Here is a 22,073-nt window from a genome sequence, read left to right as displayed (position 1 = left end):
TACCCTCGTTATGTTGTGCGCCGCGAGATGTTCCTAAACCTGGGCCGAATCGCTCCGGAGCTCAGAGTCTGCGCGTCACACGGCTGCGGGCAGAGGTGCAGCACGTCGGCAGGAAAAATACACCGGACTGGAAACCCGGTGGAACAATGGAAGGAAATGAAAAACAAGACGTTCCTGTCAGAACATGACCCTAATTCTCATTCAGCTCCGAGATGAAGGAAGAACAACCAATACAGCCAGCATCTGAAATGTCTCTTTCAGTCTCTCCTAAGATTTAACCAATACAGGTCAAAGAATTCATTTCAGCTCGGCTCATTTCAGTTCATACTCTACTTACATTACTACTACTCTACTTTCATTACTTCAACCAGTCTGACAAAATCAAGAAAGTATTGTTGTAATTAGACCTGTACATGCATAGAAATAACACAGATGAAAGGTGGCACTCGGAGATCGGACCTCAGTACCGTTCAGTTACTTAAGGCCCGTAATGTGTGGTTCCTCAAGTAGCAGCTGCATCTTAATGCTAACTGGAGTGAGAACAAAATCTGAGACCAAAACCCAAAGCACAAAAGCTGGACCTAAAATTCACTCATTTTGTATGCATTTTATGTATAAATATACATTACTACTACTAAGGTAAGACCTGTTTACATCAGGATTTTCCTCAAGAGAACTTCGGCAGTTGAGAAGCTTGAGATTACCTCATGCGTCCCGTGCACATCTGTCTTAAAGTTAGTCTAATCTAAGGTTTGTCATACCAGATTAACTAATGTCAGATTAGCTATTCTAACGTTTGTCACAGAACATATAACAGATAAAGCATTAGCTACACCTAAAAATAGCTCAACTGGTGCGACAGCACTGATGCAGGAGGTGATGACGGCTGTGGATGCAGAAGAAAAGAAGTAAAAGAAGGTTAAAACGTAGAATGAGATGAGCGGAAACTTCATTGGGGGGGTGCTCCACCCGTGGGTGGTGTTGTGACAGTGCGCTCAGACTAGTGCGGAAGAGGTATTTCCTGTTACATCCTTTGTTTACTGTCTAATCAATTCATGTGCAATCAATAGCCAGCCCCAGCCAGAGGACGACTGTCCCCCTTAGGACGCTACTTCTGCTCAAGGTTTCTTCCTCATTAGATCATGAGAAGTTTTCCTTCCCTTTGTCACGGCTCAGGACAGAGAACAAAATAACTATGTGACGAAACCTATTATGAAAAGCAGTATGCAAGCAAAACTGATTTGGAGTCAAATTGAACTGAAGTGAAATTGAACTTTAAAAGAAGTCTGTGGCGCATTGTATCCAGAGCCAGAGGGCCTGAACTCCTGCCGTGTGGCCACAGCCATTCTCTCTCTCCACCCCTCCACCAGGGGACGTGCTCCGACATTTAACCCAGCGAGGGTGCGCTTTGAGTGGGCCATGGCGAGGACCCAGCGGGACCTGCTGCGGGGCCAGGAGAGGGGAGGGGACACACACGCACACACACACACACACACTTCAGCCAAACCCTGACAGACTGAAAGAGGAGACCTTGTTGATCTGTCAAAGGCAATAAACATGCACACAATGCACACAGAGGAAGCAGAAGGGTCAGTTCTTCTCTCTCTCTCTCTCACACACACACACACACACACACACACACACACACACACACACCTACACGCATACGTACCCAGGTGTGCAAATGTAGACAGAGATGTATGCACACATGCACTAGTGTGGAGACAATTAGCAAATCAAACACAGAAGAACACAGTGCTGCACATGCAACCATGCTCATGTTGATGTGTAAACACAATTTTGTTGCACCTGTTTGTTATATTGGAAGAAAGTAACAAATCGGGCACAGCGATGCTGCTGAATTCCAATGTCTCTAAATAGGGTAGGCCCTCATTTGCATGTCTTATAAAAGCCTTAGTGAACAGGCATACTGAAACATTTTAGTTCCACAAAAGGATTTGTGTTGGCAACACAATTCTGTTATAAACAAGACATATAAATCTCTAACTCTCTCTCTCTCTCTCTCTCTCTCTCTCTCTCTCTGACTCACTGTCTCTCTCTATGACTCTCTCTGAGTCTCTCTCTCGCTCTCTCCCTCCCTATCTGACTCACTGTCACTCTCTATACAATATTGCTAACTTCTTCTGGGGTATTTCACCTGTCTTATTTATTTTTAAAAATAGTAGATATTACCACAACCCAACCCTAACCTTATATTAATTAAACCAAAAATAACATTTTGCATTTTGTTTGTTTTGTTAAACAACCTTAATGGGGGCCAGCCAAATATCTCCACATTAACGTTTGTCAATGCCAAACATGAACACACACACACACACACACACACACACACACACACACACACACACACACAAACAAGAAAACAATATGTACCCACACCAAAACAACACACACGCACACGCGAAGAAAACAAAACTTTTCCAATCAAACCACCAAAAAGGTGAGAGAAAGGAAACCTGAATGGGAAAGAGAGAGAGACAGATAGAGAGATAGACAGACAGTCAAATAGAGTGAGAGAGAGAATGTTCTTGGTGAACATGGAGAGATCAGTACACTGGTGGGGCTGTATGTTCACTCCTGTCACACTGAGGGACAGTGGGTGAGAATGCCAGATACCAGCTACAAAGCCCTGTCAATACGGTTATTGCTATTATATGTGTGTATATGTATATATGAGTTGTATGTGTGTATATGTATATATGTTTGTATGTACTGTATATGTACACAATAGATCAGTTATATTATTATAACTGTATTTTGAATTTACTTAGGTTATCTTTGATATTCAAATATCAGGTTTGATAACCTGAAAATTATGGTTGTGGTTATCGTCACCATTGTTATTGTCATTAATGACATTATTGTTTTTGTTAGTCTAATTGTAACGTTTTAACAGGTAGGTGTGTGTGACGCAAACACAGGTTCCAAGATGGTTTATTAAATAAAGCAGACAATGGATACAACAAAGGCAAACCACCAACAAAGGGAATGTTTGTTAAAGAAAACATACAAACGACAACATGGCTAACAGAACAACTAAGTTACAGAAACACAGCATAACAATTAAGAAGATTATACACTACTAAGAAGAACACCAATGCAACATAACCCAAACTAGACAGAGGAACAATACGGACACAAGGAATCTAATTACTCAGGGAATAGTATGCGGGGACTAGGCAGGATACGACAACTTTAACTAAATATGAACACGGTAACTAGGAGACAGGGAAGACGGAATTACACGAAATTACACGAAACTGCAAGTATAAACCTAAAAACAAACGTGAGGACTAGGAACAGGAGACAGGGAATACACACAACGGAAAATGACAGTACTAAACAAGAAATCCGACGAATAAACTAAGGAGCAACATGTGCAAGGAGTGGCGTGGAAATGAGAATACACGGGAAGAATAAAGGTGAACAAACCAAACCAGGTTGCAGAGGAAACAGGAAGACAAACAAACAGAGACACAGAACAAGGAATAAATACGGACACAGAGCTCGCACAAGAAACACTAACCAGAATTAGACAGAGAACTAACAAGGCAGAGCAGGGCAAGGCAAGGAGTACTCACAAACACAATGACCAACAACCAGGGATAAAACACACTGGGGATTAATACACTGAAACAGGGGAGTGAAACCAGACACAGGCAGAAACGCTAAGGACAGGGGCGTGACAGACAGAAGGGAAACCAAGGAAACAGGGAAAACAAGGCGGGGCTAGGGCAGACGACACGGGACTGGGAAGGAGGGTGGAGCTGGACGTGACACTAATTTTTACCACTATTATTACTGTTGTTAATATGATTAATATTAATATTTTTTCTGTTATTACCATTACTACCAACACTACCAATTACTACCAATACTATCAATAATTACTATTATTATTAGTATTATCATTATTATAAACATTAATTATAGAATTAGTGGAGTTGTAATGGTAAAGAAAAATTTGTTATTATTTTACTTTATTATTTTACTATTTTACTAAATATATTTACATTTATTTATATTTCTTGTGTATCCTATGCAGGCAATACAAATTTACATATTTATCATGCCAATAAAGCATTGAACTGAATTGAACTGAAAGAGAGTGAGAGAAAGTGAGAGACAGATGGACAGAGTCAGAAAGACAGAATTCCAGAGAGAGAGAGACAGAGAGAGAAGTCACTGTTTAAAACAAGGCTTAACTATTGACCTCTCTTTTGCGTGTCCAGTTACCCGTGATTCCTTCCCGCTCCCGTGGAGTGGGGCGAGGAAAAGGCCTGAACACTGCTGACATTTTCCACCGTGACTCCACACGGCTCCTGCGGTTCCAGACTACCGTCCGGTACAAATGTGGGCTAATCTCACACACCTGCCCGCCCGCATGCTGTGAAGATGGAGTGATACGAAGGATTGTTCTAGAATTAATTGAGAGAGTTCTTGTGTTGGCCCCATCTCCGTTTTCAACCACAGGAAGTCGTGAGAGAATGCTACTAATTATGAATTTTAATAGGATTACTAGATCTCTACCAATCTGCTATTTGGGGTATTGAAGAGATTACTGCGTTCAGTGGGGAGATGATTAATCATACGGTGCAATTTTTGGAGCTCTCTTTTCTTTCCTTTTTTTCATTCCTAAGTTTTAAAAATCACCACACAGCGTTTTTCTCCCCACAGTGATGACATATGGCCTTCTTCAGAGGTGTGGAGACATGCTACGAGTTTCAATGACTCTTGAAAATGTCTCCTTCCAACAGTGACCCCTCTCGACGATTAGTCTCTGGCAGCCAGCTAAAGTTCTGAGCTACATAATTAGCGAGTCTCTCAGCACAGATGAAGACCCAGCTCAGCGAGAGTGCGGGCAAAACCACAGGCCCTTATTAACGCAGCGTAGCCGAGAACCAGCCCAACTTCTTCGAACCAGCTCGATGCTGAATATTGTTACTACCGTCCAACAGCTCAAACAAAATTAAGATAAAGAGCAGAATTCTTTCAGCAGAAGAGCAAAAGAGAAGTGATGTCTCTGTCCATTACAGCTGGTCTGGGGGAAAGGCCATCAATGATGAGGCTTTTTTTGCAGAAAGCTTGGAAGTTCAACCTTAACAGCCACCCCCCCCACCACCATTGCCCCTTCACAACTGCTTTCACATTAAGACAACGAGGCAAATGCATCACTGTTATGCTGAGCTGCTCCCGTACATGTGAACATATATATATATTCAATAAAGGTCACACCCAGCAACTGCAGAATCAGACACTAAAACAACACAAGGACCACTTTAACAAACTAGATACTCCGTTATGGCCCCATTCCCATGGGTTGCCAAGCAAGAGACAAAAGGTGCCATAAATTGTAAATGCTAAACAGATTCGATTAAAACTGTAGATAATCTCAGAGGAGCAGACTGACATCAAGAGGGAGAAGGCCACAGTGCACAGATGTCGGTTGCTTGGACTACACCACAAACATTCCCCCAACCTCACTTCCTATACACAGACACTTCTTCACACGCTTAGCTCCAACCAGCACGGAGAGTCTCAACCTAGGAAGAAAAGTCTGATAAAGGTTTGTTTTGTTAGGACATGAGTGCCTCCACATGTCCGAATTACCACAGAAGATTCCAGCAATCACATCAACTCTGCTGTGTGTGTGTGTGTGTGTGTGTGTGTGTGTGTGTGTGAAGGTTTTAACCTCTTTCTGTGGACTGAAAGTGCCAGTGGGAACAATTCTGAGCGTTTAGGTTTTAAATGTTTAATGTAAAGTGAAACAGTAAAACTTCCTGAGGGTATCAGCAGGACACTGCGGTTACAGGTACGGGCAGGAAGGTACGGGCTGGGGTCACTCTCAATATCTCAGTCCAAACCCCATCATAGATGACTGTGTGTATGAGTCAACAACTGACTGTATGAGACTGTGTGTGTGCATGTAGGTGTGTACGTGGTGTGTGCACGTGTGTGGGTGTAGGTGTGTGCGCATGTGTGGGTGGTGTAGGTGTTTATGTGGTGTGTGCGCGCATGTGTAGGTGTAGGAGTGTGCATGTGTGTAGATGTGTATGTGTATGTGTGGGTGTAGGTGTGTGCATGGTGTGTGTGCACGTGTGTAGTTGTGTGTGTGTAGGTGCATATGTGTGTGTGGTGCGAGTGTGGTGTGTGTGTAGGTGTGTGTTTGTGCAGTCACACATTCCCATTTCTACAGACAAATAAAACCAGCAACAGATACATCAGCAAAGAACACAAACATGTGTTACTATAGCACCCTGACAACAGGGGAAACCCTCGGTACACAACTCCTACAAGCCAACTGCACAAAGCCTTCACATGCTTCCAGAAACAATAATCAACAGTCAGATTCCTTTGACAATAAGTATCTATTCATCTTCTTAATTTACCCACAAATCCATTATGAGATTCGTGCAGCGGAAGAACGCTTAAGTAAACACTATAAACCCCCCAGTGGATCGTTTTGTCAGCGTATGCATCACCTATACGAGACAACCACTCTCTCACTCTGGCAAAGGCCATAGCAGAGTTGAGATGTTACAGAATATAGATGCTGTTCAAATGGCCCTGTTGTGGAAATATATGAGACATTGACCTGTTCCTGGGGCTTCGGCTTGCTTGGCCCTCATTCCTGTGTGCCTGATGGGGTCTTTATAGCAGTAAGCACACACACCTGAAAGATGCCTGCAGGTGGAAATAACTGAATAATTGAAAGGGGAGTGGAGTGTGGGCAAGCGAGGGGCGGGGCATGGGAGGAGATGTGGGGCGGGGCACGGGAGGAGATGTGAGGAGACAGGCTACACGTAAATCTGAAAACAATGGAATGGGTGTGGCTATGAGTGAGAAGGGGGGTGTCTTGTACTTGGGGGGTGTGTCTGCGGACACACTCATTTTGCTGCATACCAACCCCCTCCCCCCATCCAAAGCCCCTCACCCAACTACACATGCCTACAGTCACCTACTCTAGAGTACCAACATCCCATGAGCAGAAGGGACCAACGTCTGGCCGCCATTAAAGCAACCGCAGCGTGGCGGGGAAACGGCACAAGGAGGCCCCGCCTCTTCCCTCTGCACAGCGACAGCGAGGGCTGGAGCAGCTGACACGAGCGCCTGATCACCGGTCGCGCCGCACAGGCTAACGGAAGAAGCCTGCAGGCAGCGCGGCGTTACCCGTGTGCCGACGCACCCGCCCAGAATAGTCCAGAGAGGACGCGGTTCTGTGTGCCGAGCACCGCAGACAGCAGAACGCCATCCTAGCACACGGCACGGCCCGAAATAGCACACAGAGCCACGCAGCAGAGGAGAGGCAGCACGTGGAAACACGGCGGGGCACGTGAGTCGGAGGTCAGGCACCTCCTGGCTGCTCTGCCCAGAACAGCCCACAGACCCAACAGCACCGGAGAGACTCCTTTAGGTACTGCATGTGAAGCTTATGAGCTCAGCACACATACACACACACACACGTTTATCTGTGTGGACCACACAGGACAATCTTCAAACTCGGTACACTCCACTGTCTGCAGTGCGTTAGCAACCGCAGCACGTCATTCTCGTCACCATGGCGTCAGCGCTGCAGGTCTGATTATAGCGACTTACAGCCACGGAGCTCCACTCACTCCTCTTTCCATCTCCATATGCACTTCATCTAACCAGAGGCGTGGCTTCACTTAACAAGGGGAGTGGCTTCATCTAAACTAGGGGTGGGGCTTCATTGAATCACAGGCGGGCCTACACCAGCCAGAACAGCACTGGAAGCCTGTCCCAGAAAGGTACAGACTTGTTGTCATTCCGATGAAAAAAAGGAATAAAAAAAAAAAAAACAGAGCAAGTGCATTATTCAAACAAATCAGTGATGGAAATCATGCAAATATATGCGAGGTTGGCATGCCATCGAGCAACAGGATTAATAGACATAAAAAAATGGAACGAAAGAAAGCAGGAAAATATTACGCTTCAGAGAGAGAAGGGCCGATGATGCACGCCTCCTTCAGCCGTTACCTGGGGGAGGGGCTATCTGTCTAGAGGCCGCCTAAGGCGAAATAAGGTGAAACTTTTCCCCATCAGACAGCTGCTGTTCTGTTGGTCCTGTTTTAACACAAACTTTTGTTTTTTTGTTTTTTTTTTTTTACCGCTTCGGGGCTGCGATGTAAACATCTGCTCACGTGGCCCTACCCGAAGGTCAGAGAGAGAGCAAACACGTTGCCAAGCAACGATGGGCAACCATAATGCTGCTCTGCTGAGCACATCGTGTTCCTGAGGAAACGTGGAAATCAGGAGGGAGGGGTGTGTATGTGAGAGAGAGAGAGAGAGAGAGAGAGCATCCTACCTGTACAGGAAGCTGAAGAACATGTTCCCTGAAGCCCACCACAAAAACCCCAGACAGCCGCAGTGCAAAAGAAAAGGATACGGCCAGGAACCACCGGCTTCCGATTGACCAGGGCAAAGGACAGCTCCGTCTGCAGAAACACCACCGCATTCTTCACCGCATGCTGCCCAAAGCGGATTGTAGCCATGGCTCTGAGAGACAGACAGACAGACAGACAGACAGACACAGAATGCTGAAGTAAAAAGTGGCAACAGGTTTAAACTATTGTTCCTCCTTAGCTTTTCTTCCACCGTTTTGAGAAGAGAAAAATAAGCTCAGATTAGCTGCTCCTGACAGAAGATTCTGAGGCTCCCGGAACCTCAAAACAGCTCAGCAGTCCTCCACTTTTTAAACGTCGATCAGACCTGCAGCGAAAGCACGACGTGTGAGCCTGTATTAATGAGGAAGGGCCGGGTGTCTGATTATCAGCAGCAGTGACAGTGCAGCTCCGGCGCACTGCAGACGCCTCGGCACAAACAGGCCGGCTATTTTTAAAGTGCCTCAGTGGGACCCATCAATGACAAAAAGAGTATCAGGGATGACAGTGCCTCAGACAAAGCCTAATCTATAAAAGTGTCAAAGGGATTCGCCGTCTCCGGGAGGCCTATTCTCCAACCGCCCTAACAAACATATCGACTGCGGGCCGCTCTCCCCTCACTGCGAGCACACAGCCGAGCTCACCGGGAGAGCTCGGATCAGATCGATAGGCCAAAACAGCATCACCTTGGCCATACCTACAGATCTCAGGTCAGTGTGGATCCTGCCTGGTTTACACTCAGCCTCTCAACCCTGTGCTCACATGGTACACATCAAAAAAATCTCACAACAAAAACAGAAACGGAATTTCTAAAAAAGAGGAAAGAGGAACGTAGGAAAGTATAAACAATCCAGCGTTTCTGCCGAGCGGGAAGCAGCCGCCAAACAGTAATCAATGGCGGCTGCAGAATCTGCCCAATGAGGTGAAAAACTACAGTGGAATGCAAAGAAGTAAATTGGCATATGATCATGACCATTCCCTCTCAATTTAATTATATGTAATGAGTGGACGGGTTCTTTTTTGCATATGCATGAATTATTGTAATGAGGTTAAATTAGGCCTGTGTGATTATGCGGACTCAGTGTCTGGCCTTGGAGAGGGGAGGGAGGAGAGGGGAGGGGCCAGGGCTGCGGCCTAGAGATAATGAGACAGCAGTTTATTCTGTCACACTTGCTTTGCTGCTCTCGCTCTCTCTCTCTCTCTCTCAAACACACACACACACACACACACACACACACACACACACACACACACACACACACACACACACACACACACTCTCTCTCGCATGCGCAAGCACAGGCATGCACACAGACCCACCGACACCGGCATCTGTACACAACTGCCTTGTCCCATATGCACAAGTAAAAGCACAAGTATACACATGCAGACACACACACACACTTGTGAGAAATTTATGCATGTGGTGGAATCCATGCTGTGTATTGGACACTGTCCCGGAAGACATTCCAAAAAGCCAGGAAGGGGAAAAGACCAGGGGAAAACAAATGTGTGTGTGCACCAGCCATTACAATTCTAAACAGAATCCAACCATTCCGCAATTAAGAGTTAGAATGCGACAATTAGTGTACCAGGACAGCAATGATCCAATTAATGATCATTTGCATGTCCTTAACGACTGCTGTTGCCCATTCAATGGCAAGTCAGTTTTGATAATGTCTTTGTGGAGAGTGTGTATGTACACACAGGAAGAGGGGGGTTTGTATTAGGCAGGGTAAAATATCAAACTCTCTCTCGTGGAATCAGTTATCAGTTTGGTGATCTAATGTGTTTGCGCACATCGTGTCCCGGAGGTGAACCAGCTGGTCCAGCCCGCCCACCATGCCCACTGCACCCCCATTTCAAAACGTGGGCTCAAACGCTGCCTCAGCAGGGGTCACGCAAGGGTCACACGTTTAATCCTTATCGGTAACCTGGAGCACCGCCGACTGCCGCTCTGCCGTGTAATCGCCAAATCCGCAAGGCTGCTAGCGGTTTGTGATACAGCGTTTACCGCCAGATATCATAATCCTCAAACTAATTCACAAACCAACCCACACGCGCAGACCTGCACACGCATGCACGTACACATACACACAGAGCCTTAAAACCATCGACTTCACCCATGAACACCTCCTGCAAATCCAATCGTTAACACAACCATAGTAAATGTAGCTATTTTTATGCATAGCCACTTCTTCTGGACTGCACTGCTTGCTGGGCCTTTCTTCATGATCTTAACAGCACATAATGAGCAGTCCAACAGGAGATCGTTCCTTACAGCGCTCGTCAATCAGAATCACCAATTACTCTGTTTTTTGCATGTTTCTGTGCTAACTGACCCAGACCTGCTGATGAATGACTCGACACTTTAAAGAGAGAGCTGGAGCGGAGATGATGCATTAGAGACGGTAATATGATACCCTGGACTGGGAGGTGAAGTAACTCCCTGGTTTACGCTCAGTGAACATCGAACGGAGAAATCTCTCTTCCCAAAGAGCCAGAGTTCCTCACAAGAACACCTCCTCCTCTGAAACACTGGGGGGTTATAATGGCATGAAAAAAGCCATGCACAGCAATTTCATTAACCCATTATTCATTACCCCAAATATCAAACAAGAGCCAGATCTCCGGAACACGGGCATGAGGAACCCAGTGAGAACGGGCCTCGTCTTGGTTCCACAGGCTGCAGTCAGGGCCAGGCAGCACCACCCGCGACCACCGAATGTCAACGCGCTACGGAGAAGAAGGACACAAATCAATAGAGCCGATCGCATACAGTGAACAGGTCGTGGTTTTCTGAAGGAGGCAACGTGAGCTGCGTGGGTTGTGCTATGAAGGAAAAAACAGCCCGTGAGAATACGCCTCTCTTGTTTAATGGATCTGACAGTGTTGTTAAATGCCATTCGAGGATTTCATGTGATCTGGCAACCAATGTGCTGCATTGGGAAAGACACTATTAGGGCACAAGTGCAACACAAGTCCGTTCCGTCGAGTATTTCGATCAACTAGAGGTACGACAGATGCAGACAGGGCAGACAGAGGGCAGTCATGGCCTAGCGGTTAGGGAACTGGTCTCGTGACCGGAGGGTCGCAGGTTCGATCCCCAGGCCATGACTGAGGTGCCCCTGAGCAAGGCCCTTAACCCTCAATTGCTCACTTGTATAAAAAAATGAGATAAAAATGTAAGTCGCTCTGGATAAGGGCGTCTGCCAAATGCCGTAAATGTAAATGTAAATGCAGACATCTCTCACTAATACAGAACTGTTGTAATTTCATTTAATCATCAGGATTGGGTTTTCCAAAACCATCACTGGATTATCATAAAATATTAACACGGTGACACATAATTCATTGATTTCACTGATATCTTTTTTTTTTCTTTAAGATGATTAAATATGAGATTTGCCAAAATCACAAACTCGTTCTGGTTAGATGACTCTGTTCTGAAGTGGAACCTACAACATCTGTGGTTGGAGCCAGCTGGCATGTCTGGTTTGGAAGCTCCTGCTCGGTTTGTTTGCAGAGAGGCAGGCCTAAGGTCTTGCACCATCAATCTTATGCCAAGCTAAGTTGTAAATATTAAATACATCACCCACACAAAAACAAAAACTGCAAAGGAAAAGAAAAATATTTTTTATTTTTTCCAATTACTTTAATGTTTGAAACCAATTTATCCTACAAAAAACACAAAAAGCTCCTGTTTACTTATTCAGAAAAAAGAAACTTTTTTTTTTATGACATGTAATCAGATCAATGCAATGTTCCCAAGGACAGTCATTGCTGTTCTAAAATGTTTTGTAGTACACCTCACAGGGTCACTAATGGACAGTGTTACGAATAACGTTAAAAATAACCGCGTTAGGTAATGGGGTCATTTTGTCAGTAACGGGATAATATAATTAATTACTTTTCCTGTCGTTACAACGCCGTTGATGTTACTGGTCATTAAATGCGGTGCGTTACTATATATTGATATAATGCGAGCGGACCGTTGCCCAGGCTAGTGAGGAGTAACAGATCTTGATAGGTCACAGTAAGCGATTGGCTAAGGCAGCGTTATGGCAGCCAATCAGAGCCAGTGTTTTTACACGCGTGCCGAAGCACACCAGTGACACGACACAAAAGGGGGAGGGACGAAATGGCGAGTCAGGAGCAAGCCAAAGAAAAATTACCATTTTCAAGGTGGCGATATAAACATTATTTAAGAAAATACTTAAGTTCCTGAATGTCTACCACACTGGGTATTTGATTTATTTAATTAAGAATATAGGTTTTATTGTTAGGTTTACTTCTGTTGTGAACAAACCAGTTGTCTCAGGTTGAGAGAACTTAATTTAATTTGAGGGATGTAAATGCACTTTATATAGTGTAATAATAATAAATGCACTTTATATAGTTATATAGTGTTTACTTTTGCAAAGATTTGGGATTTTAAAGGATTTTATCCTGCACTGGTCTGTTGATGTGCAATAAATATCAAAAGTTAAACACCTTTCTGATCTACTCATTTCAACTGACTGAAAACTGCTTTTTCAAAAAATCCTTATTCATTGGCATATAATTTATTTTTTTTTACTGTAATGCAAATAGTTACTTTCCCTGGTAACGAGTTACTTTTATTATAGAGTAATTCAGTTACTAACTCAGTTACTATTTTGAACAAGTAGTGAGTAACTATAACTAATTACTTTTTTAAAGTAACGTACCCAACACTGCTAATGGATTAGACAAGCTATACATTTTTGTCTCTGCCACCGTTGTTGTGGACACAACAAACTTTTTGTGACTGACTATTTAAACCAGCATGACGACCCCTTCTTAACTGGGCACATGCGCTGGTGGCACTCCTTAGAAACAACGTTACCGTTGCAACCCACTTTGACAAAACTGGCACAAGAGCTCTGCTGGGTAGCAATTCCAGAAACAAGCAACTGGCCCAGTGGTGCTTGTTGCACACTTAATGGCCATTAAAACATTCGATCTTTAGCTGTGAAATGATCATCAAAAACAAATGCCTGGTATCCATCTCTTGGTGACTCTCTTGGTTGTACTTAGAGTCGCTGTAGGAACATGTTCACCAGATTTGTCGTGGTCTATCAGCGCACTGCTATTAGTGTGGTCACAGCCACTGCCTGGGTACGGTCAGCACCGGGAATTACGTGGACTTGGTTCACTGTGAAACTTCATTAATATTATATATATTATTAATAATATTATATATATATATATATATATATATATATATATATATATATATATATATATATTAGTGCTGTCAATTCCAGGTGCCGCAATTAAAAGTCCTCACCAGGATTTTGCTCAAGCTTGCTAGATTTTCTAATTAGCAATCCAGGTAAAATTAGTGGAATCAACACAATCCAGGAAGCCTGACCAAAATCCTGGTGAGGACTTTTAATCGTGGCACCTGGAATTGACAGCACTAATATATATATATATATATATATATATATATATATATATATATATATATATATATATATATATATATATATATATATTTTTTTTTTTTTTTTTTTAATTTTTTTTTTTATGCGCATTCTTGGCCCCATCTGTCATCTTAGAAAAAGACACAGGAACGGAAGAAGGGATGGACACTACACCCAGGACATGGGTGGAGCACAAGACACTACACCCAGGACATGGGTGAAGCACAGGGCACTACACCCAGGACATGGGTTAGACACTACCAATAACATTATAACATTGTTATAACAAACCCACACTACTGGTACAGCATAGTATAGTGCTCTGATCAGCACAGAACAGCCCCTGGTTCTACTGGCGTCATCCTACACAAGAAAACACCATTGTATTATTTAATCGGGGGGTGGGGGTGGGGGGCATGTTTCAAAGCCAGCAGATATATTTGATTCCAATTCATTTCATCAAAACATGACCACTTACAGAAGCAGCACATACGTACCTCCCAGGCCTCAAAGCAGATGAAAACAACTGTCCTGTCGCCAAGAGAACGCTAAACTCCGCCTGTCGGCTTGGCTTATTGATAACTGTGGTTTATTCAGGGAACGGCCACGACGGTGTGGAGGACAACGGGGACCTCCGTGTTCGGAGATGCTATCAGAGACGTGAGCAAGAGCCTCCGTGCCTCCTCATTAAGTCGGTTCGTTGGAGAAGTGCGTGAGTAAATAAGATCCCAGAAGCACTTCTACATCAATAAGGAAGCACTGGAAGATTTCATCATCGTTTTGAAGCCGCCAGACGCTCTCTAACGAGTTGGCTGACATTAATGGAGTCGGACGTGTGTGTGCATGTGCGAGTGTGTGTGAGCGTGTGTGTAACTCTGTGTTATTCTGATAATGAGCGATTAAATACTTATATACTGAGAAGGCTGGGAGAGGCAGAGGCCCTTCACCAGAGAGCCATTTCAAGTCATCAGCAACTAAATGAATGGGAGAATATTTATAGCATTCATACTTATTTATAAAACATATTAAGAAGAGACTGACATGAAGGGAAAACCTGTTGCTTGTGAAAATTAGGCTAACCTTGAACTTACTGGTATTGTGCATGCATTCATTTTGACCCCTGACACACACACACACACACACACACACACACACACACACACAACTTTCAATTCCTTTTCCATCTACATGCAAATATACAACAAATGGAAATGTTTTAACAAACTGACATTGGGAAACTAGGAGGAGGGTAGCCTCTCTGTGTTTAATTGAAGGGCTTCTACAGTGTAACCTATATCACCACCGTTTATCATGTGGAGCAGATACGTGCGGCTTTCATGGAGAAATCTTATTTAGATTCAATTTTCTGATCAGCAGTGGCTAAACAGTAAAAGTGCGTGGACGGTGTACAGTTATCGCGACCTCATCTCATCCCTGGTCAAAAGAATCACCACACAGAGAGAGAACCTCAGCGGCCCTGCGCGCGATATCAGCGCGCGCTTCTTAAGAGCGAGCGCCTCAAAATCAAAAGGAAGCGCTCGAGGAGAGCGAGCAAAGCAACGAAACCGTTAAGAAATGAAACCGCCGAACCTCCCGCGACGGGAAAATGTCCGCGCGACGTGCACTAAAAAGATCGACGCACGTCAAACGGCATTTTAAATGGCATCTGCCGGTAGGCGGTGTGTGTGACAGGCGAGCGATAATGGTCCCCCTACCTCTGCTGTTGTTTGGCGGGAGGCTACAACGACCCACTGAATCACTTCCAGCAGAAGTATAAAAACCGCAAAACCGTAATAAGAAGGAGCATGGAGTGCACGTGCCCCACACGAGCCACTAAAGCTCAGCGTACAAGTAGTGCGTGCTGGTCACGCCCCGGGAACGTTCCTGCGCCTTGTGTTGCACGCACTGAGAGACTGGCCGAACCACTAGCCGTGCGACACGGGCGCCTGGGCGAGGGCACCGCGAACACGCGGACTCCTTCACGCACCAGCGCTGGCAACCGTTCAGCTCCACGCAGCTGCAAGCCCGCCACGGCAACATAAGTGGTCTTGTGTGACATTACTGTCATGGTGTCAGCTTGTGTGAACACCAAACACATCAACCAAATACGGGGAAGAAGATAGGGTTTGATCTTTTATGCATGTTCTGTACATGCAGAAGAAAAAAAAGAAACACAAATCCAAAGGAGAAAAGCTCAGTCTCCTCTGATCAACTTTGTGAAAATAATAAGAACGCAAGCACGACAAATGTAAAGATAACCCTGGTCACTGACCTAAATTCAATAACAGGAAGTGAGATATTAATTTCTTATCTACATAGTAACACGTAATGGCTCCTAACGAGGGGTATGTCTGTGCTACCCCTGCTTAACCTCAAGAAGTAATCATTACCAATTTTGGTCTGCGATGTATTTTATATTAGCACGGTCCATCAGAGATGCGATTTGGGTGTGTACTTAAATTATGATGACGACAGCTCCCATCAGTACAGTATCAGGCAGGAAATGAAACGTGCTGGACAAGCAGCCGAGGACACAGGCCAGCTAAACGAGCTCGGAGAACATTAAGCCGATAGCCGAACAGTCGTTTGCTAGTCTCTGAGGCTCTCCTAAGGAGTCCCCGACGGCCCTTTGATTACTTTGTCACTTTGACCTTTTCGAGTGATTGAAGGCTTGTGGGATATTACATGCATTTCTACGGGAGCGGATTCGGGGAACTAAAACAGGCGCAGGAGAGATGTAGCCGGTGAAAAATTCACTTCTTGCGCATGGGCCGAGGGCCATTCGTCATAGCTAACGGATTCGCGACAACAGCCGTGCAGTGACTCCTTCATCACACAAATGGATTAACACCCTGGCTGTGCGTTTCGCGCATGCGTGCGTGCGTGTGTGTGCTTGTGTGCATGTGTGCGGGCGCGCAAACGTGCACGTTCAGATGGCGACACTTGAGATGTAGCATATGTGACCAACACATGGTCTATTTGATTTGGTGGAGTGTGATACTTCATAAGGGACATGTGGATTGATTATCATTTTCCTGCAGCAATCTCATAGGTCATAATCAGTGAACCTGGGAGAGTACTGAACAGGGAAATGTGGTGTGTGATTCATGGCAAAATGACTGCCATGCTGACTAACTCTCGTTGCTAGTCTATCTGTAAGCCCAGCGTTTCCCGATCTTGCTCTAACGATCCGCGTTATATCATCGGAGTGACGACTACAAACGTATGGGAGGGGCCATTCGCTTACTTTAACTGGCTTTGAGGTCTGACTGCTCCACACATCTGCACGACTCTCAACCAGTATTTCCTTTGGAGATTAATGTGAACTACCTACCCTAGCTCAGTCTCCAGAGAGCCATTTCAACACATCTGGCACTAACAGCCAGATTGCAAGGATCTCGGCACAGAATTTGGCTTCTTCAATTAAAGGATGGAGCTAAACTGGTTCATTGGCATGGCACCTGCCAGGAGCAGGGTAGGGGGACCAGCCTTCTAAACACACATGGGCAGGTGCTAGAAGAACAACATGGTGGTCTACAGCAAGGTGGGCTAAGAACATAGCAAAATGTGTATTAAAGAGAGGGACAAAGAGTATTTGTGTGTGTGTGTGTGTGTGTGTGTGTGTGTGTGTGTGTGTGTGTGTGTGTGTGTGTGTGTGTGTGAGGGAGAGATAGAGAGAGAGAACATATATGAGGGATGCCATGAAGATGAAACAAGCCTTCTTTTTTGCCCTTCTCCCTCTTTATACCCCTCAGCATTTTGGTATATCAGGTAATTGTCAATTATCAATATCTGAATTCCCTCCATAAACAAGTTCAAAAACGATATGGGCAACATGTTAAAGTCGGTCATGGAATACAAACGGTAGGGGGCGATCTGACCACTTTCCTCCCCTGTACAAAGGAGCGTTAGGTTCAGAAGTTGCAGGTTCAGACAGGCACGAGGGAGAGAGACATATTTTTTTATTCGCTGTGCCCTGATTCTCCACCCCACTCCCACTTTCAGGTCAAACTGACCACCCCCTGAATTTCTTTTTAGATTTCGACCACCAGCTATAGCTTTGACTGGTCCCTGAGCTAGGGTGAAGGGATCTGTAAACTCACTCGTCTTTGCCTCTCCAGTACATCCTAGCTCTGCGATTAGACCGGCTCTCGGTTTTATTTGCTCTACATCAGTATGAGCATAGCCTCGAATTAATCAAACCCCCTCTACCCAGCCCTCTAAACCTCTTTCCAAAAACAAACAAACGGCTGTAATATTTCAGCCCTCAAATCCGCAGGCGTGTCACGCGGCTCGCTTTAGCCGTTCTTCCCGCGCGGCCCAGCGTTAACGGGGAGTCTGTCAGCGCGAGGCACGAAGATCTCACCACGTCCAGCATGTTGCTTCGTGTATTTCAGACAACAGGAGGCCAGAATTAGGGTCGCAACATGCAGGAGGTAAAGCGACCCACTTCACAGATGCTCTGACCCAACGTGCCCAAACTGAAGTAACGGAGTTGAGCTGAATAAGCGTCTCTGCTCTCCCATAAGTACCTGCCCCTAAATTAGGTAAATGAGAAATAGACCTACAGACCAGCATTCGTTTAAACCAGCCCTAACTCATAGCTTGTCAATATATAGACTGCTGTTTTTGCTTACGGACCAATACATATGGATATCCATACACACCTTCCATTTCCAATAGGCAATAATAACCTTAAAGTTAACCATGCTCGATGAAAAATGAGCGCATAAGTCATACAGAAATTATACAATTTTAATGACGTCATGGGCATTACTGTGCCTTACAGGTTACATAGTGAAATCATACAAAAAAATTGCATTCAGAGCAATGAATAGATCTTCTATACAGATATGTTTAGAGCATCATTTATAAAAAATTTTAACATTGCATTCATAGAGCACAAGATAAGAGTGAATGTAGGGAAGAGCTCAGGTGGTACGAATTAAACTGCAAGTGGACGTTTAAAAAGCACACCATGATCTGCAGGAAAGCCCATTTACACTGAACAGATTAGAAAAGCCTTAATGTCCACAGCCTGAGACAGAGGTCCCGACCTCCTATTCAAAACCAAATTTCCACTACACATTAATTGCTCAACACCTTCATCAAAGAAAGAGATAAATAAATGTTAAAAACGGTGATATCGAAAGTTCTTCTGGCTAGTTGTGCAGTTTCTCTGATGCCGCACGAGCCTCGAGGTGAGAGAAACTGAGGTTATTGAGTTCTCCTGCATTCAAAAGGATACTTCATACAAGAAAGTAAGAAATCAACAGAGACATTTATACAGATATGTACTCATCAACTAATTTGAAAGATTTCAAAGTTTTTTTATATTTATATATAAAACACACACACATCAGCCCTTATGCTATCACTGACATGGCACCTGTCAAGCGGTAGGATATATAAGGCAGTAAGTGAACAGGCAGTTCTTGAAGTGATGGATGCAAGAAAAATTGGCAAGTGTAAGGATCCGAGTGACTCTGACAAGGCCCAAACTGTGATGGCTCGGCAACTGGGGCAGGTGTTGTGGGGTGTTCAAAGTACGCAGTGGTTATTACCTAAAAGTGGTCCAAAAGAAAGACAAGCGGTGAACTGGTAACAGGGTCAGTGATGTGCGTGTTGAGTAAAGGGCAGAGCGGCTGGTCTGATCTCACAGCTAGCGAAGCAGCACTTTGTGCTCTGCTGTGTTAGGAAGGTGTCAGACGGGTGTCAGGAAGGTAGCCGCACTCCTGTCAGAGAGCCATGGGCATACAAACCACTGCATGGAGCAGCGGGAAAGGGTAGCCTGGTCTGACCAATCACGCTTTCTTTTAGATCGCGTAGACGGCCAGCGGGATGTGCGTTGCTCACCTGGGTAAGAACCAGGTGACCTTCGAGAAGAAAGCAAGCTGGTCTGATCAGTGTGATACTCCTAGAAGCGTTCTGCTGGGAGACCTCAGGTGTTCGAAACACCACTGCAGACATCTTCAAGGGAGTGGGATTCCCTATTGGCACTGTCCAATTGTTCAGTAGAATAATGAGCCCTGCCACCCTACAAAAACTGCTCAAGGTGTTGACTTGGCGTCTAAATCCCCCAGATCCCAGTCTAACTGAGCATCTGTGAGATGTGCAGGGAAAATGAGCACAATCCATAGAGGCTTCCAGGACTTAAAGGACCTGCTGCTAACGTCCTGCTGCCAGACAACACGATACCTTCAGAGATCTCACGGAGTCCGTGGGGCAACAGAGCAAGGCTCTATAGGAAGCAAGAGTCCTTCCTTACTAGGGAGACATGATCTGATCATGGAGCACACACTTAGAGTTAAAAATATCACAAAAGAAACACAAACAAAACAAAATATATCTAATAGGCAATTTTTTTAGTTATTCTGCTCTGCAGAAACTGAAAATATCAAAAGTGAAGAGTCTCAAAGTGCTTCGTGGTGCTTAACTAACCAAAGAGTCAGTAAACTAAGCATCATCATTTAGCAGTGGACATATTTTCAATGAAGTCCATCTTCCTCGCAGCACCTGCCCGTGGGCATATCAGTGGAAGGACCACTGATGTTGTGGAAAAGGGTCTCGTGAAAAGAGCTGTTTACTCCCGAGCAGGACACGGAACCGCTTGAGATGGAATTACAGCAACGCACTGAAAATAGCCCATGTGGTCTCTGGGATGGTGTTGTCTGTCAAGTTTGCGAGTCTCCTGAGAAGTTGCCTCTCGCCAGTGCAGTGGACCAAATAATTCCCCCCACTGTCAAGTCTGCGGAGCCAAAGCAAGAGACACAGGAAGAACAGAAAGGAAGAGAGAGAAGATGATGTGTCCAAACTGTCAACCTTAAGCACCAAACGCTCTGAAGACCTGGTGACAGAAGAGAAGACAGAAGAAGCCAATACAGCGTTTCAACAACAGACTTCGGCTTGGATTAATAATGTAAGACATGATGCATTCAGTGCAATACCTTACAATAAGCAATAGCCCTGAATCTTCCTGGAAAAACAGCTCTGCACACTGTAATCCAGCTATGGTGGGCAGAAGAGGACAAATGTTGGCCTTGCTCCCATCACGGCACCTCTATATTACATACGACCGCAAGAATTTCTGAAAAACCCGTAAGTGCTCTGGGTAATGGCAGAATTATGAAAAGAGCTACAGTTGCTCTTAACAGTCCATCTAGAGGATGATAAATCAAAACATAAAAAAGGCAATTATCAGACATCTTTACGTATGTGTAAGCGTGTATGTGTGTGTATATATCAAATACACACACAAACACAGACACACACACACACACACACAAACACACATTATATACACAGTATATGAATTTCCACACTCACTCTCCTCCTCTTTCCTTCAAGATCAGGTCCTCTACCAGAGGTCTGGGAGCTTGAGGGTCCTGCATAATGTCTTCTGAACAGAGACCTCAGATGTTGGTCCAGGGATCTGCTAGAGCCATTCTCCGAGTGTGGGGCTTACAGCCCCTAGTGCTCCGATTACCATGGGAACAACTGTTGCCTTCACCTTCCACATCTTTCCCAGCTCTTCACTCAGGCCTTGGTGTTTCTTGAGCTTTTCATCTTCCTACGTTATTTTTTTATTTCTATTCAGATATACAGGCAATCACAATGAATATTACTGTCAGTGCATGAAAAACAAAACCAATCAGGGCAGTTAATGACAGCTCCACTGGATGCGTGAAGTGCTACCCTTGTACCTGGGAGCTAATCACTCTGTAAATAACACCAGATCTTACAGCACACTGGCCATTTCAACACTGGCTGAATATGCAGAAAGATACTTTGAATACAAACTTTTCACACGAAAGCTACTGTTCTGGCCTGGACCGGGTCTTTAAGACCAGGTCATCATGCTCCCGCATTCTCATCTGTACAGCTCAGACCGTTTGGAGATCGCTTGGGGGAACTAATGGTGTTAGAAAGCACACTTAACCCTTCCATGAGCCGAAGTCAGTGGAAGTAATTTTTCTTCCATTCCCACCCCCAACCCTCAGCCCACTCCCCCACTCCGAAGGTTAGAGGCAAAGCAGTGAATTACGATTTCCAGGAGTGCTGTGGGGCTCTGGCCCCGTAGCCTGCAGTTCAGGGTGAGGCAGAGACAGGAGCAGACAGGGGCACCTCTGCAGCCAATTAAAGTGCTGCAAAGCGAATGATGGGGGATGGGGAGGGGGGAGTACAAACGTAGTAAGGACAC

General features: G+C 44.9%; 1 protein-coding gene across 7 annotated transcripts in view; it reads right to left on the bottom strand.

Annotated features, from left to right (window-relative positions):
* fhit (fragile histidine triad diadenosine triphosphatase) overlaps nt 1-22,073 on the bottom strand; it is a 179,708-nt gene that overhangs the window by 117,049 nt on the left and 40,586 nt on the right. For 5 of the 7 annotated variants that reach the window (XM_076989199.1, XM_076989200.1, XM_076989203.1 and 2 more), the window contains exon 2: nt 8,429-8,538. In XM_076989199.1, the coding sequence (XP_076845314.1) occupies nt 8,429-8,534 (106 nt within the window). In that variant the 5' untranslated portion in view covers nt 8,535-8,538. Of the gene's footprint in view, nt 1-8,347; nt 8,539-15,588; nt 15,737-22,073 lie in introns of those variants that run through there. The other 2 variants (XM_076989198.1, XM_076989197.1) reach the window with 2 other exon arrangements.

The sequence above is a fragment of the Brachyhypopomus gauderio genome, unplaced genomic scaffold, assembly GCF_052324685.1.
Source record: "Brachyhypopomus gauderio isolate BG-103 unplaced genomic scaffold, BGAUD_0.2 sc66, whole genome shotgun sequence".
In the NCBI taxonomy this organism is placed as follows: domain Eukaryota; kingdom Metazoa; phylum Chordata; class Actinopteri; order Gymnotiformes; family Hypopomidae; genus Brachyhypopomus; species Brachyhypopomus gauderio.
Note: the sequence above shows the minus strand (reverse complement) of the source record. Positions and strands in the feature narration are given on the sequence as shown.